At 36.8% G+C, this 13,513-nt stretch overlaps 1 protein-coding gene across 4 annotated transcripts in view; it reads left to right on the forward strand.

Moving 5' to 3' along the window:
• The window catches only part of atrnl1a (attractin-like 1a), a 302,814-nt gene that overhangs the window by 110,979 nt on the left and 178,322 nt on the right, over window positions 1-13,513 (forward strand). For all 4 annotated transcript variants that reach the window (XR_009273862.1, XM_058795276.1, XM_058795278.1 and 1 more), the window contains one exon: window positions 10,974-11,067. Coding sequence is in view for 3 of the 4 variants with exons in the window: in XM_058795276.1 (XP_058651259.1) it covers window positions 10,974-11,067 (94 nt within the window). In the remaining variant the exon portion in view is untranslated. The remainder of the gene's footprint in view (window positions 1-10,973; window positions 11,068-13,513) is intronic.

Here is a 13,513-nt window from a genome sequence, read left to right on the forward strand (position 1 = left end):
GGCGAAACACCTGAGACCCTGAGATCCCTGCTGACGATGTGGAAGGGTTCCAACAATGTGGATGCTCCAAGGAATATCATCTCAGAAGAAGATCTTCATCACCATAGTTAGTGTAGTTCTTACAGTTGCAGCTTGTGGCAAAGCATCTCTTATGTTTACTTCACCTGTAATTTGATTATTAAAGTAATTTGGCTTTTAATTTAATTTTTTATTTTACCACCACATGTTTAAGCAATTGTAAAAGTGATCTTTGCATAAGGACTCATTTTGCCTGATCCAATAACAATATTGTGATTATTGTCATATATTGTGACTAAAATATTTAGTGTACATTGTATTGTGAGGCAGTTGGCGATATCCATACCTAGTGCTCATTGAATGTAACAGCATTAAGTATGTGTCTGTATAATGAACACACTAATACATGTAGAATGCATTGTTGTGTGTATTTAGCATAGTAACAGTTCCCCCATCCAGCTCAAAATCCTGCATTTTCCATACCTCATTATGGTTTTAAATGGAAGCGGCTTTGTGTAAATAGTCATACTTGGTTACCATACTCGGTAGTGTTTATCTGTGTACTTGTTTGTAGACATTTACTGTTTTTTGTGTTTGTGTGTGTACCTGACAGAGTCATATTGACCCTACAGCGGTGCTATTCCTGGCCTCTGACTGGACAAACACATGCACACAGCACCCTTATTTTCCCTCTCTTTATTTGACCTGTATAAGTCATTCTCTGCTTGAGGTCTAAAACACGCACCTGTTCAGTCACCCAACATGACAGCCAAAGCTGGACCTGGAGCATGAAAATGTTAAAGTTTTGGAATAGCATGTTCATTTCAATGCAAACTTCATAATTTTCACAATTATTGGCATAGTTCACAAGAAAAAAAAAAATTCCGTAATCATTTACTCATCCTCATGTCATTCCAAACCTGTATGACTTTCTTTCTTCTGTGAAACATAAAACATTTTTAGAAACATCTGTGTTTTTTAGTCATACAATGAAAGTCAGTAATCACCAAAACTGTTCATTCTTTAAAATATCTAAATTTGTGTTCTGCCGAAGAAAGAAAGTGATACAGGTTTGAAAAGATGTGAAAGATGTGAATTTTTCAGTTTGGGTGAAGCCCCTTAATCACAGACATAGTTGAATCAATCTCTCATAGATTATATAAACATAAACCTGTAATAATGGCTTTAAAAATCATTTAAATCAGTTTTAGCTGTGTAAACTTTGTTGCCTCGGTAACAAGATAATTGAGAGCACTCCCACTAATTATAGTGTCCGATGAAGGTTCGCTAATGATTGTGAAGCTGGTGGAACTAGTATGACAGTATATAATGAGATTATAATGAACATTTGGGAGGTGCATGTTCAAATAGTCCTGCTAATTGCAGTGCTACAGGTAAATAAGCAGTTGTTTCTCCTCTCTTATTCCTGGATAGTTTGTGGTATCTACTGATCCTGAATCCCGATTTGAGCCTTTTCGGATAGAACCAAAGAGTGATTTAGTGAAGCACTTACTATCTCACTTTTATGTTCTCATTGTCTCTTTCTCTCTTTATTGCCGCTTCCTGTTTATGTCTGCATGAATCCTCATTAGAAACATGCTAGTAGTCAGCCATTCATTTCCAAGAAACCCCGCTCACTGAAGACGATTCACTTCACTCATAGCATTTGTACTGCACTGATGCACCAAGTCATTTGTGACTGTTTGATGCCCCACATGAACTCCCCCACATGTTCATATTTAATAACAACTGTGGATGGGTACAAGAAGAACAGCATAACTGCATATGTATAGTATGCATATTTCTGTCCTAAAGTGTCAAGTATAATTTTTGTTAATCATTCACTCTCATGTGTCAGCATTGCTAACATCACTCTCAGTGAGTGCGAGCACATGGTGGCAGTCGTATAAAGCAGACAGGAGGGGAAACTCTAACATTAGGCACAGATGGAGGAGAGCTCCGCTCCGTACATTTCCCTCCTCCTAATCTCTTTAAGGATCTGTTTGAGATGGCAGTTTGCTTTTGCACACAGTGAGGTTTCAGCAGCGCCTGTCTCCTCCACGGTCCTCATCCCCAACAAAACAACTGTGGCATCTAATCATGTTTTGCCACATCCAGTTTGTGTTGTACAAGCTTCTGTTGGATTTGGGGTGATTGGGGTGTATTCGCAGAAGGTCATACTTGACATTCCTTATAAATGACCTGTAAAAATGTTTCACTGGAACATGTGCATCATGTTGGATGGACCTTGTATATATTTGTTTCATTATTGGTTATATAATATTAAATACAATTTGATTTAAAATCATGTTTCATAATTTCTAAATTATTTTATAAAAATAATATTGTTATTAAAATATAATAATGTGTTGTTATTATTAGTAAAAAAAATATGAATTATAAAGATTATAATCATAATTAATAATAGAAAATAGATACTAGTAAAATAACAAGTGTACAGTATCTCACAAAAGTGAGTACACCCCTCACATTTCAGCAAAAAGTTTTGTATATCTTCTCAAGGGACAATACTACACAAATTAAACTTGGATATATTTTAGAGTAGTCAATGTGCAGCTTGTATAGAAGTACAAATTTACTGTCCTCTAAATATAACTCAACATATAGCCATTATTGTCCAAATAACTGGCAACAAAAATGAGTATACTCTAAGTGAACATGTCAAAACTGTGTCCAAAGTGTCAATATTTTGTAGGGGCACCATTGTTATTTAGCACTGCCTTAATCCTCCTGGGCTTGGAATTCACCAGAGCTGCGCAGGTTGTTGCTGGCATCCTCTTCCACTCCTCCATAATGGCATCACTGCTGGGTGTTAGACACATGGTGCTTCTCCACCTTCAGCTTGAGGATGCCCCACAAGTGTTCAATAGGTTTCAGGTCTGGAGACATACTTGGCCACTCCATCACCTTCGCCTTCAGCTTCATCAGCAAGGCAGTTGTCATCTTGGCGGTGTGTTTGGGGTCGTTACTATGTTGGAAAACTGCCGTTTGGCCTAGTTTCTGATGGGAGGGCATCATCTTCTGCTTCAGAATGTCAAGTCAAGTCAAGTCACCTTTATTTATATAGCGCTTTTAACAATACAGATTGTGTCAAAGCACTTAACAGTATCAAATTGGAAGATAGAGTGTCAGTAATGTACAAGATTAAACACTCAATTTTCAGTTAAAGGCATTTCATTATTGAATTCAGAGATGTCATTGTCTAGCTCAGTTTAGTTTAAATAGTATATATGCAATCAAATCGATGATAATCGCTAGAAATTAAGTGTCCCCAACTGAGCAAGCCAGAGGCGACAGCGGCAAGGAACCAAAACTCCCTCTGTGACAGAATGGAGAAAAAAACCTTGGGAGAAACCAGGCTCAGTCGGGGGGCCAGTTCTCCTCTGGCCAGACGAAAAAAAGAATGTCACAGTACATGTTGGAATCCATGTTTCCCTCAATGAACCGCAGCTCCCCAGTACCAGCAGCACTCATGCAGCCCCGGACCATGATGGTACCACCACCATGCATGACTGTAGGCAAGATATAATTTTCTTGGTACTCCTCACCAGGGCTTCACCACACATGCTGGACACCATCTGAGCCAAACAAGTTTACCTTAGACTCATCAGACCACAGGACATGGTTCCAGTAATTCATGCTCTTGGCCAGGTTGTCTTCAGCAAACTGTTTGCAGGCTTTTTTGTGAGCCAGCTTCAGAAGAGGCTTCCTTCTGGGACGTCGGCCATGCAAACCGACTTGTTGCAGTGGGTGGCGTATGGTCTGAGCACTGACAAGCTGACCTTCCACTTCTGCAACCCCTAAAGCAATGCTGGCAGCACTCATACGTCTGTTTGTTGAAGCCAGCTTCTGCACCTGATGCACAGCACATGGACTCAACTTCTTTGATCGACCCTTTCAAGGCCTGTTCCGAGTGAAGCCCGTCTTGGAAAACCTCTGTATGTCACTGGCCACTGTACTGTAACTCAGTTTCAGGGTGTTACCGAACTTCTTATAGCCTTGGCCATCTTTGTGGAGAGCAACGATTCTAATTCTCAAATCCTCAGACAGTTGTTTGCCATGAGGTGCCATGTTGAACATCCAGCGGTCATTATGAGAGAATTGTACTCAAAGCACCAAATTTTAACTGCTCTAAATCAAGATACACAAATTGGTATAGTCCTGTCAAGCAGACAAAAACATGAACATGATGAATAGGACATGTGGCTTTGCATTGTTAAACGACATATAGCTGTTTTCACGTAGGGTGTACTCACTTTTATTGCCAGCTTTTTTGACAATAATGGCTGTATTTGGAGTTATACAGGACAGTAAATCTGTACTGCTATACAAGATGCACATTGAAAAAGATATACTAAAATGATTGCCGAAATGTGAGGGGTGTACTCACTTTTGTGAGATACTGTATATACAACTTTTCTATAATAAAATACATAAAGTATTACAATATTGAAATCATAAACTTACATTAAAATGACAAAATTATTGTTTTGTTTCTCACAAAATATTACATAACATGTATATAAAATGTATTATTATTATTATCATCTGTGTGTTTATATATTATATTTATTATATATTTATATATTATATAATATTTATTTTTATGTTTATTTTATATATTTTATGTATTTGTCTATGTATGTAATAATAGTAATAATAATGATATAATTTGAAGCTGCTATAATCTGTAAAACAAATTTATTTTATTTTATTATTAGATGATACATGTATATCTGTGTAGATGTTTGAACTGGCAGATCAGCAGTGTTGTATAGTACACCAGGACTGTATGTGTCCTTTAGCTCCTGATGTCCCTGTACAGTGGCTCAGTCTTTGTGATGTCTCCATGGAGTCGGCTGGCAGCATCTGCTGTATTTGGCTCAGGGTAGTAGCACATCACTGTGAGCTGACAGCGGGGGGTCATGAGGGCCACAGCACCAGGCTCACCTTCCTATCCATTAATTAAAACCTTCTGCCCCATAGAGGTGAGTGGAGAAACACTTACCTGGAACCAATTTACTCAGAATGGCTATGGCTTTTGCCATTACAACTTTGTGTGCTTTATATAAAAGTGACTCAACTCCTATTTTCATGTTTGCATCAGACATGGGGATATTACATTTAGAGTTAAATTATACATCTTAGAAACCATGTGCATGCAGTGTGTAGGCTGTATTATCTTATCCAAATAAATATGGATAAGAGGATGGTAATGAAGCACTGCTTTGCCCTCTAACAAGCCAGGAAGGTGTAACCTTATTTAGGGTTCAGTTCATCTAAATTGGTGAATATGAAAGAAAGCAAGCAAGCAAGAAGTCAAGGGAAAAAATACAAGAAAAAACTGCTTCCTTCCTTTTTTTTTTTTTTTTTCATGTTTTTCAGTTTTCATGAAGCAGACATGTCTACTGCACTTTTTATAGTGATAATAATTAATAATCTTGAATGATTGGTTAATGATGGAACATGATATTGCTTCCTTTTCCCATTAACAGATTTAAACTGATGATATGCTTTCGTTCAGACTTTCTTTTTTTTTTCTTTCTTTCTTTCTTTCTTTCTTTCTTTCACAAAAACACAGTGATATGAAATAAGAAACCATGATATTTGTAAAAATACTTTTAATTTGAAAAATGTATTTAGAAAAGCAAAAAGAGATTTGAGGACATACACATCTCCAGAGTTTGCATGTAGATAGATGATATAAAGATGTTTGGCATGCTGAACAGTTTTCACTTTTTAAACAATGCACCATGTCAATTTAAGAGTAAAACCCCAAATCCTCTTTGCATTATCAGATTTGACTTTCAGCTAGTCGTAAACTCAGAATGAATTGCATCTGAGCCTTTCAAGACTGGTTTAACTTCCATCAGCTTTAATGTCGTGTGTGTGTGTGTGTGTGTGTGTGTGCGTGTGCGTGCACGCATCTGTTTGTTAGGATTTATGAAAGCCTTCGCTCTGGTTTTGTCACTTATGTTCCACGGTCTGTCTGCATACAAATATCAGTTTATCTCTTCTGTCTCCCTTTATTTTCATATTTATTTCCTTTCTTTCATTAAGTTTTATTGTGGATCTAAATGAAGCATGTCAGATATATGCTAATGTTTGTGTGCGTTATGAAAAAGTTTTGTTAGACATGGTTAGGTGACTACTTTCATTGTAAGCTTGTTTGTGAGTGTGTGTTTTGTCATTTCCAGGGCCTAAATGGCTTTTGGCAGAAATATTTATGAGAGAGTGTACGTGTACGTGTGCGCATGTGCCTACGTGTGTGTGTGAGTGAGTGTGTGTTTGTAGTCCATCGCTTTCAGAGTAAGTGCTGAAACAGCAGCTCCAGGCAGTGCTGTTCCTCTGCTATAATGTGAGTACATTTTACACATCATAATTTAGCTATAAATCTTTCTGCTGCATGCAGAGTGGAGCCACAGAAACTCTGCGGCAGCCCGTCCCCACAGTCCTGTCAAATTGACACGCATACTGATGCACAAATGCACACATATGCATAATGTGTATGAACATGCATGTACATATGAGTTCATTGTGAAAATCATGTGTATGCCACTCCTTGTCATACTGACATGATTTGAAGCCTTTTATGTTACTGCACTGTTTAATGCACTGTTTGAAATGAATGTGCTAATATTTTGTTCCGCATCAAACTTTACTGTACTCTGTACAGTTAGGAACTACATTTTGTAAAACTTACCTGGGTTAATACATAATATAGTTTGTAACAGTCCTGAAGAAAAAAAAAAGTATATATATATATATATATATATATATATATATATATATATATATTTTTTTTTTTTAATTTTTTTTTTTTTTTTATAAGAAAATTCAACTTTGCGATAACAGGAATTAATTAAAATGTATAATATATTCAAAAAGAAAACAGCTATTTTAAATTATAACAATATTTCACAGTATTGCTTTGTTTTTGATCAAATAAATGCAGACTTGGTAAGCATAAAAATCTTCAAAAACATTACAAAAAGATCTATACTGACTGGTGAATAATATAATAATTATTAATAATAATATAATAATAATTAGCTTAGCAGACAACAGCAATAAAATCTTTTGACTGGTAAAAAAATTAACGTTTTCCTTTGTCAATTGTCTCTTGTTGGCTGGAGTGAAAGAGCGATTGCAGTGCATGCTGGGGGAATTTGAACAGAGAATTGTGTAAAGAACAGACCTGCAGATAAAAAGCCAACAAGCTGTAAAGCCTCTTGATAAAAAGTCTGTGTTCTATCCTTCTCTCTCGTACTCTCTCTCTTTGTTGCTCTTTATTTATTTTATTTAGAAATGTGACAGCCCTTTTTACGGCTGTATCTAGATCCAAATAAAATCTCTGACTGGGAGAACCATCCCATGCTATTTAAACAAGTCAATGGAAAACATTTTTATGCAGGGTCACTCTGTAAAAGCAGCTAGTACATTTTGTAGTCTAATGGCATTGTATAATATGACACTCTGGGCGGAGGGGTAGTTTAAGGCATGTGGAATCTGCTGACATCAGTTGTACCAGAGAAGGCTCGGTGTGTAGTGTTACAAATAATTACACAGTGATTAAACCAGCTCATTAACATGTGCAGCATAATGACATGTGACTAGATCAACATAAACAGTCTCACCTCATAATAGTGTGTAATCATTGTTCTGTGAAGGTGATGCATGTTCTGACAAAAACCTGGATGTTTTGCTGAAGAAACAATCAGATACATTACATCTACATTTAGTCATTTAGCAGACGCTTTTATCCAAAGTGACTTACAAATGAGGACAATGGAAGCAATCAAAATCAACAAAAGAGCAATGATATGCAAGTGCTATAACAAGTCTCAGTTAGCCTAACGCAGTACACATAGCAAGGTTTTTTTTTTTTTTAAATGTGCCTAACTGGATGGTGAAATTGTGACGAAATGATGGGTTTGATGGAACCACAAGCAGTTCTGTCTTGGCAAGGTTGAGTTGAAGGTGATGGTCCTTCATCCAGCAAGAAATGTCTGTTAACAGATACCTGTTAGGAAGAAAATGCAGTCATTTAGCAGACGCTTTAGTCAACCACGGTGGTTGCAGACAGATATGCTTTTAGTTTTTAAGGAATCAAACTTAAGATTTTCACCTTGTCCACAATAAATTAGGTAAGAATATCCCTTATTTTAAATCATGTATACATTATATATATATATTACATTTCTGTCAGATAATGCATTACTTCTCCCAGAATATTGTTGCCATTACAAATGCTTTGGTATTCTCATGTTTATTTTTGTTTGTCTTTTATTTCAAGCATATGATGGTCCTTTTAATTTGTAATTAAACTCACCTGTAGTAATTCACATGTGTTGGCAATATAGAAATCACACTGGCAACTAGTTAAAGTGGAGAAAAGTTGACTCATCCTTTGTGTTGTGTGTACAACATTGAGCAGAGAAGAGAAAGAAGAGCATACAATTGTCTGAGGATTTGAGAACCAAAATTGTAGGAAAGCATGGACAATCTTAAGGATACAAATCTATTTTCAGAGATCTTAATGCTCATGTGTCCAGTGTGTGTCAAGAAGAGAAAAATTGATGAAAGTTTGCAGTGAAGGATAGTTCAAATAGTGGATAAAGAACCTTGATCAATTTCCAAACAAATTCAAGCTGACTTGCACGCTCCGAGTACACATTGTTAACAGGCACTATCCATTGCCATCTGAATGAAAAGTGACGCTATGGTAGGAGACCCAGGAGGAGCCTACTGCTGACACAGACACATAAAAAAGCTTGACTGGAGTTTGCCAAAACTTACCTGAGGAAGCCAAAATCCTAATGGGAGAAGGTACTGTGGACAAATGAGACTAAACTAGAGCTTTTTGGTAAAGCACATCATTCTGCTGTTTTCAGAAAACGAAATGAGGCCTTTGAAGAAGAGAGCATGGCCTCTACAGTCAAACAAGGTGGAGGTTCATTGATGTTTTTAGGTTTCTTTGCTGCTTCAGGCACTGGATGTCTTGACTGTGTGCATGGCATTATGAAATCTGAAGACTACCAAAGCATTCTGGGGCACCGTGTAGGGCCCAGTATCAGAAAGCTGATCTCGGTCAGAGGTCATGGGTCTGACCCAAAGCATGCTTCAAAAAGCACTCAAAATGGTTTAAGACATGGAGATTTCTGAAGTGGCCAACAATGAGTCCAGATCTAAATCCCGTAGAACACCTGTGGAGAGATCTCAAAACAGCAGTTGGAAGGAACCCTTCAAATCTGAAAGACCTGGAGCAGTTGGCAAAAGAGTGGTCCAAAATTCCAGAGGAGAGGAATAAACTCATTGATTGTTTCAGCAAGTGATTAATTTCAGTAATTTTTTTTTTTTTTAATAAACAAATCCTTATCCAGGTATCATGAATGACGTAGTCAAAAGTTATAACAACCCTAGCAGTCATATCTACAACAAGTAGAGGTTGAGTAGAACTGTCTCTCTTGTGAGCTGAAATTGCAACCAAACAATTACCTTCCAAGAAATTATAATTAATCTAATAATTAGTAGTGATTTTGCAAACACTTTTATCCAAAATGGCACGGTTAGTCCCCTCTCAGGGGGCATCTCAGGGGGCTTTAGCCACTATACCACACACCAAATGGTTCATTTTGGCCATTTGTTTTTTGGATCTCACAGGAGATATTTATTTTGGAGGGGTTCTCCTCTTGTCAATGGGTTGTGAAGAATGGAATAGTCTTGCTTGTTCAGGAGCCTCACCTCTGTGATGCTAATCTGCTTAATGAACTCTCTCTGTTGAATAATAGTCTCTGCACTGGGTTAAACTCTGTTTGTTTGTGTATGTGGTTTCATTCTGATATTACTATCTGATAACCTTTAATGAGAATTGTATCTGTAATGAGAAAATTGGAACACTAGCCCCAGAGATGTAGATTCAGGTTTGTTAAAATTGTCACATTAATCGTCTGTTTAAATGCAAACTGAGCCCTGTTTATTTATAGACTGTTGTAGTTCCACTTAAGGGCATAATTTATCCAAAAAACGAGCATTTAGGAGAGTTTGCGAGAAGTGGTGATGTTACGAACAAATCATTCTTTTGAATTAGATTATCTTCATACATCATTTGATCTAGTGCAAATAGCCAGTCTGAACCTGTTTCTTGTGTTCCTATTAACTCATTAAAATCTGGTTTTAGGGGATAACAGCAAAGTCATTTTCAAGTAAAGTTAGTTCCTTTGGTGGCCATATTTGCCTCCAGTGAGGTATTTGGGGCATGCAAGACCCAATATACTGGAATAACAGAATAGAAATCATGAAAACTGATTGCCAAACTAGCATTTCAATAATATATTTCAAATTGGCAGTAAAGTCTGACATTAGCTGTCTAATAAATGTTTTTCCTACATTCAAATAGTGTTAAAAACTTGTATATTTGCAGTTCTAAGCATAAATTTTAGGAAACTATTTCTGCATTGGTGCAATAACTTTACCAATTGGAAAATAGCTTGTTTGTTTAGAAGGCAGAACTTCCTTCTACAAGAGCCACCATATTGCGCCATGCTGTTTCTACCTTTCAAATGAATTCAACTGAACCATCTTAGTATATATAGTCTTTGATAACAGCACAATGAAGGAGAGTTTAATCCGTTTTGGTCTGATCCTCACATGCTAATTTTTGAAGACTTTGATGGACTACTTTTATGGTGCATTTGGATCTTTTGTGAAGCGAGAAAGCTTCGTTTTTCACTGAAGCTTTCATTGTAATTACATGGGGGGGAAAAGTCTCCAATTTTTCCTATTCTGTTCCACAAAAGAAATAAAGTCAGGTTTGAAACAATATGAGAGTGAGTAATTAAATTACAGATTTTTCATTTTTGGCTGAACTATCCCTTTAAAAAAATGTTCCTCTTCCTCTTTTTCTCTGTCTACGTCTTCTATCTTCTCTCCAGCCTGCAGATGTAACAACCACGCCAACGTGTGCCACTCCAGCTCAGGGAAGTGCTACTGTACCACTAAAGGGGTCAAAGGGGACCAATGCCAGCTGTGAGTATGACTGCATTGCCCATCACCAGCAATCCTCCCAGTGGCCTGTCAGTCATAGAGTGATGGACATGAGACCTTCAACAAGTTTCCTCACATTATCATGCTCTCATTAGCATTATAGCACATTTTATTCACACATTTAACCCTCTCGTAAGTTCTCTGTTATTAATTCCCACCTAAGTGTCTTTCTAATCCCAGGACATCAATTTTAATGGCAACCTCTACTGTGCTGTGTCAGCGAGCCTCTGTTCTCTGTGGCAAAGGGAACTTATCAGTGGCTTAAATAGCACTTTTGGGGCTGACACTGTGCCCTGTGTGTGTGAATGTACTGAGGTCCATAAAGAGTGCTGTGTGGATGTATTTGTAACAGGCTGCACCACCGCCATTGGCGCTGATAATGTATTAAGCAGTAATGAGTTCCCTAGGACTTAAGCATAGTTCTCAAAAGTTTCTCTTTTCCATACACCCTCTATCCTTTTTTTTTTAAATATCACTCAAGTGACCCGTGGGTAGAGAGTTAGATGGCACATAAGCAATAGAACTTCAAACGCATGCCTGAACCGCATGGATGGATTTGCTTTGTTTGTTGGTCTTGGTCGGGGTTGATGTTTCATGCAGCACATCACATTGCAGTGGAACTGATGTACATGTAGGTGTATTTACTCTGTTACGGTGCACTGATATGACTCATAGGCCCCAGTTAGAAAAAAGTATTTTTAAATGCTGGTACCCGGTTAGTGTTGTTTTGTTACAGGAATTTGTCATGAAATTATGAAAGAATTTTTCTCAGTAAACTTTAAGAATTTTATAATTTCCTGTTGCTTGACTTTTGTTTACTTGCCCATGAACTCTTGTAAGGAAAAGTGCTCCGTTGTCCAGGGCTGACTAAGACAATACCAGATTCTCTACCAAGAAGGTTGTGCATGTTATCTAACATCATCCATCCATCCATCCATCCATACATTTATTTATTATTCTTTTTAGTTCTTAGTATCACAAATGTACAAATACAGTTTGCTTGCTAAACCATTAAAATTTAGTTTTCTCCCACCTCATTTTATTTCCATCACCAGTTTTTTTTTTTTTCTCTCTCTGGTGAATGAACTCTTGTGGGGGGTGCAAAAAAAAAAAAATCAGAGAATGCAACATTTTTGCAAAATAATTAAACTTTCCCTGGGGAATGCAATTTTTTGCAAGAGAATTCAAAGTTTCTCTGGGGAAGGGAAAACCTTTGAAAGAAGTGGGGTTTTTTTTCTTTTTCTGGGGAACAATTTTTTTAACTGGGTAAAATGCAAAGTTTGTCTAGGGAATGCAAAAGGTTTTGTCAGAGAACAGAAAACTTTTGCAAAAGAATGTAACGTTTCTTGAGGGAACGCAACAGTACTGTGAATAAATTAAAGGCATTGAAATATAATATTTTTTCATTTCATTTTTTTCCATCTTCATTCCGTGGGGTTTTGTAAAAAAAAAAAAAAGCGCCTTTTTCATACAGATGCCCGGTATATTGGGACCATATCAGTTATCTGCTAACATTACAGACTTTTTTCCATTTATTCTATCGGTCAGTATCGCACTTTTAATTTTCCTTTTTTCCTTTTTTTTTTTTCCTTTTTTTTTTTTTTGCATCCCTAGATTTTCATTTCAAGCTTTTTGGTACACATTTGTCTTCCCTCCCATTTAATTTTTTCCCCCCGTCACTATGGGGTTACTGTAGAAACTTTTTTTTGTTGTTGTTGTTTTTTCCCCTTCCCATCACTATGTCCTTTTAAAGACTCCATACAGTTTAATCCTGGTAGGCCTACATATATTTTCTGCACTGATTTTGGATCCAGTTCAAATAACAGTTCTGAATCTGGTTGTAGGGGATAACAGCAAAGTAATTTTTAAGTAAAGTTAATTTATTTGTTGGCTTTATTTGCAATGGCTCCAGTGAGTTATTTGGGGCATGCAAGACCAAATCTACAGGAATAAATACAGAAGTCACAAAAACTGCTTTTGGAGGGTTTTGATTTTGGAGGGAAACATGAAAGATTCAGTGAAATGGATTTAATAATGGTGTTTTAAAAAAGTGCTGTACTAGACTCTTGTCACTAGGTAAAACCAATAGGCATTATCAAATTGGCCTCCTAGGTTGAGTGACTTCACCAGCTACACCATCTCCAAACCATCATAAACCAAAATAATAGAAATGCATGTTAGCATGTATTTTCAGTAGGTCACTCATGGACAGGCTTGTTATATGCAAACTCCAAAATCTACTTTAAACCACATTTATTATAAACCAGAATGTTGACTTTATACATTATATTTATTTTTATATTTCTAAAATCAATGGTGAACTTGAAATAATTTAAAAATTAGCCAAAAAAAGGTCAGCTGGTAGCCATGTTTTGTTGTCCACCTGTTGTTGCGTACGGTCACAAATAAGTTTACCTGCAATGAAGTG

Source organism: Onychostoma macrolepis, chromosome 13, assembly GCF_012432095.1.
Source record: "Onychostoma macrolepis isolate SWU-2019 chromosome 13, ASM1243209v1, whole genome shotgun sequence".
NCBI lineage: Eukaryota > Metazoa > Chordata > Actinopteri > Cypriniformes > Cyprinidae > Onychostoma > Onychostoma macrolepis.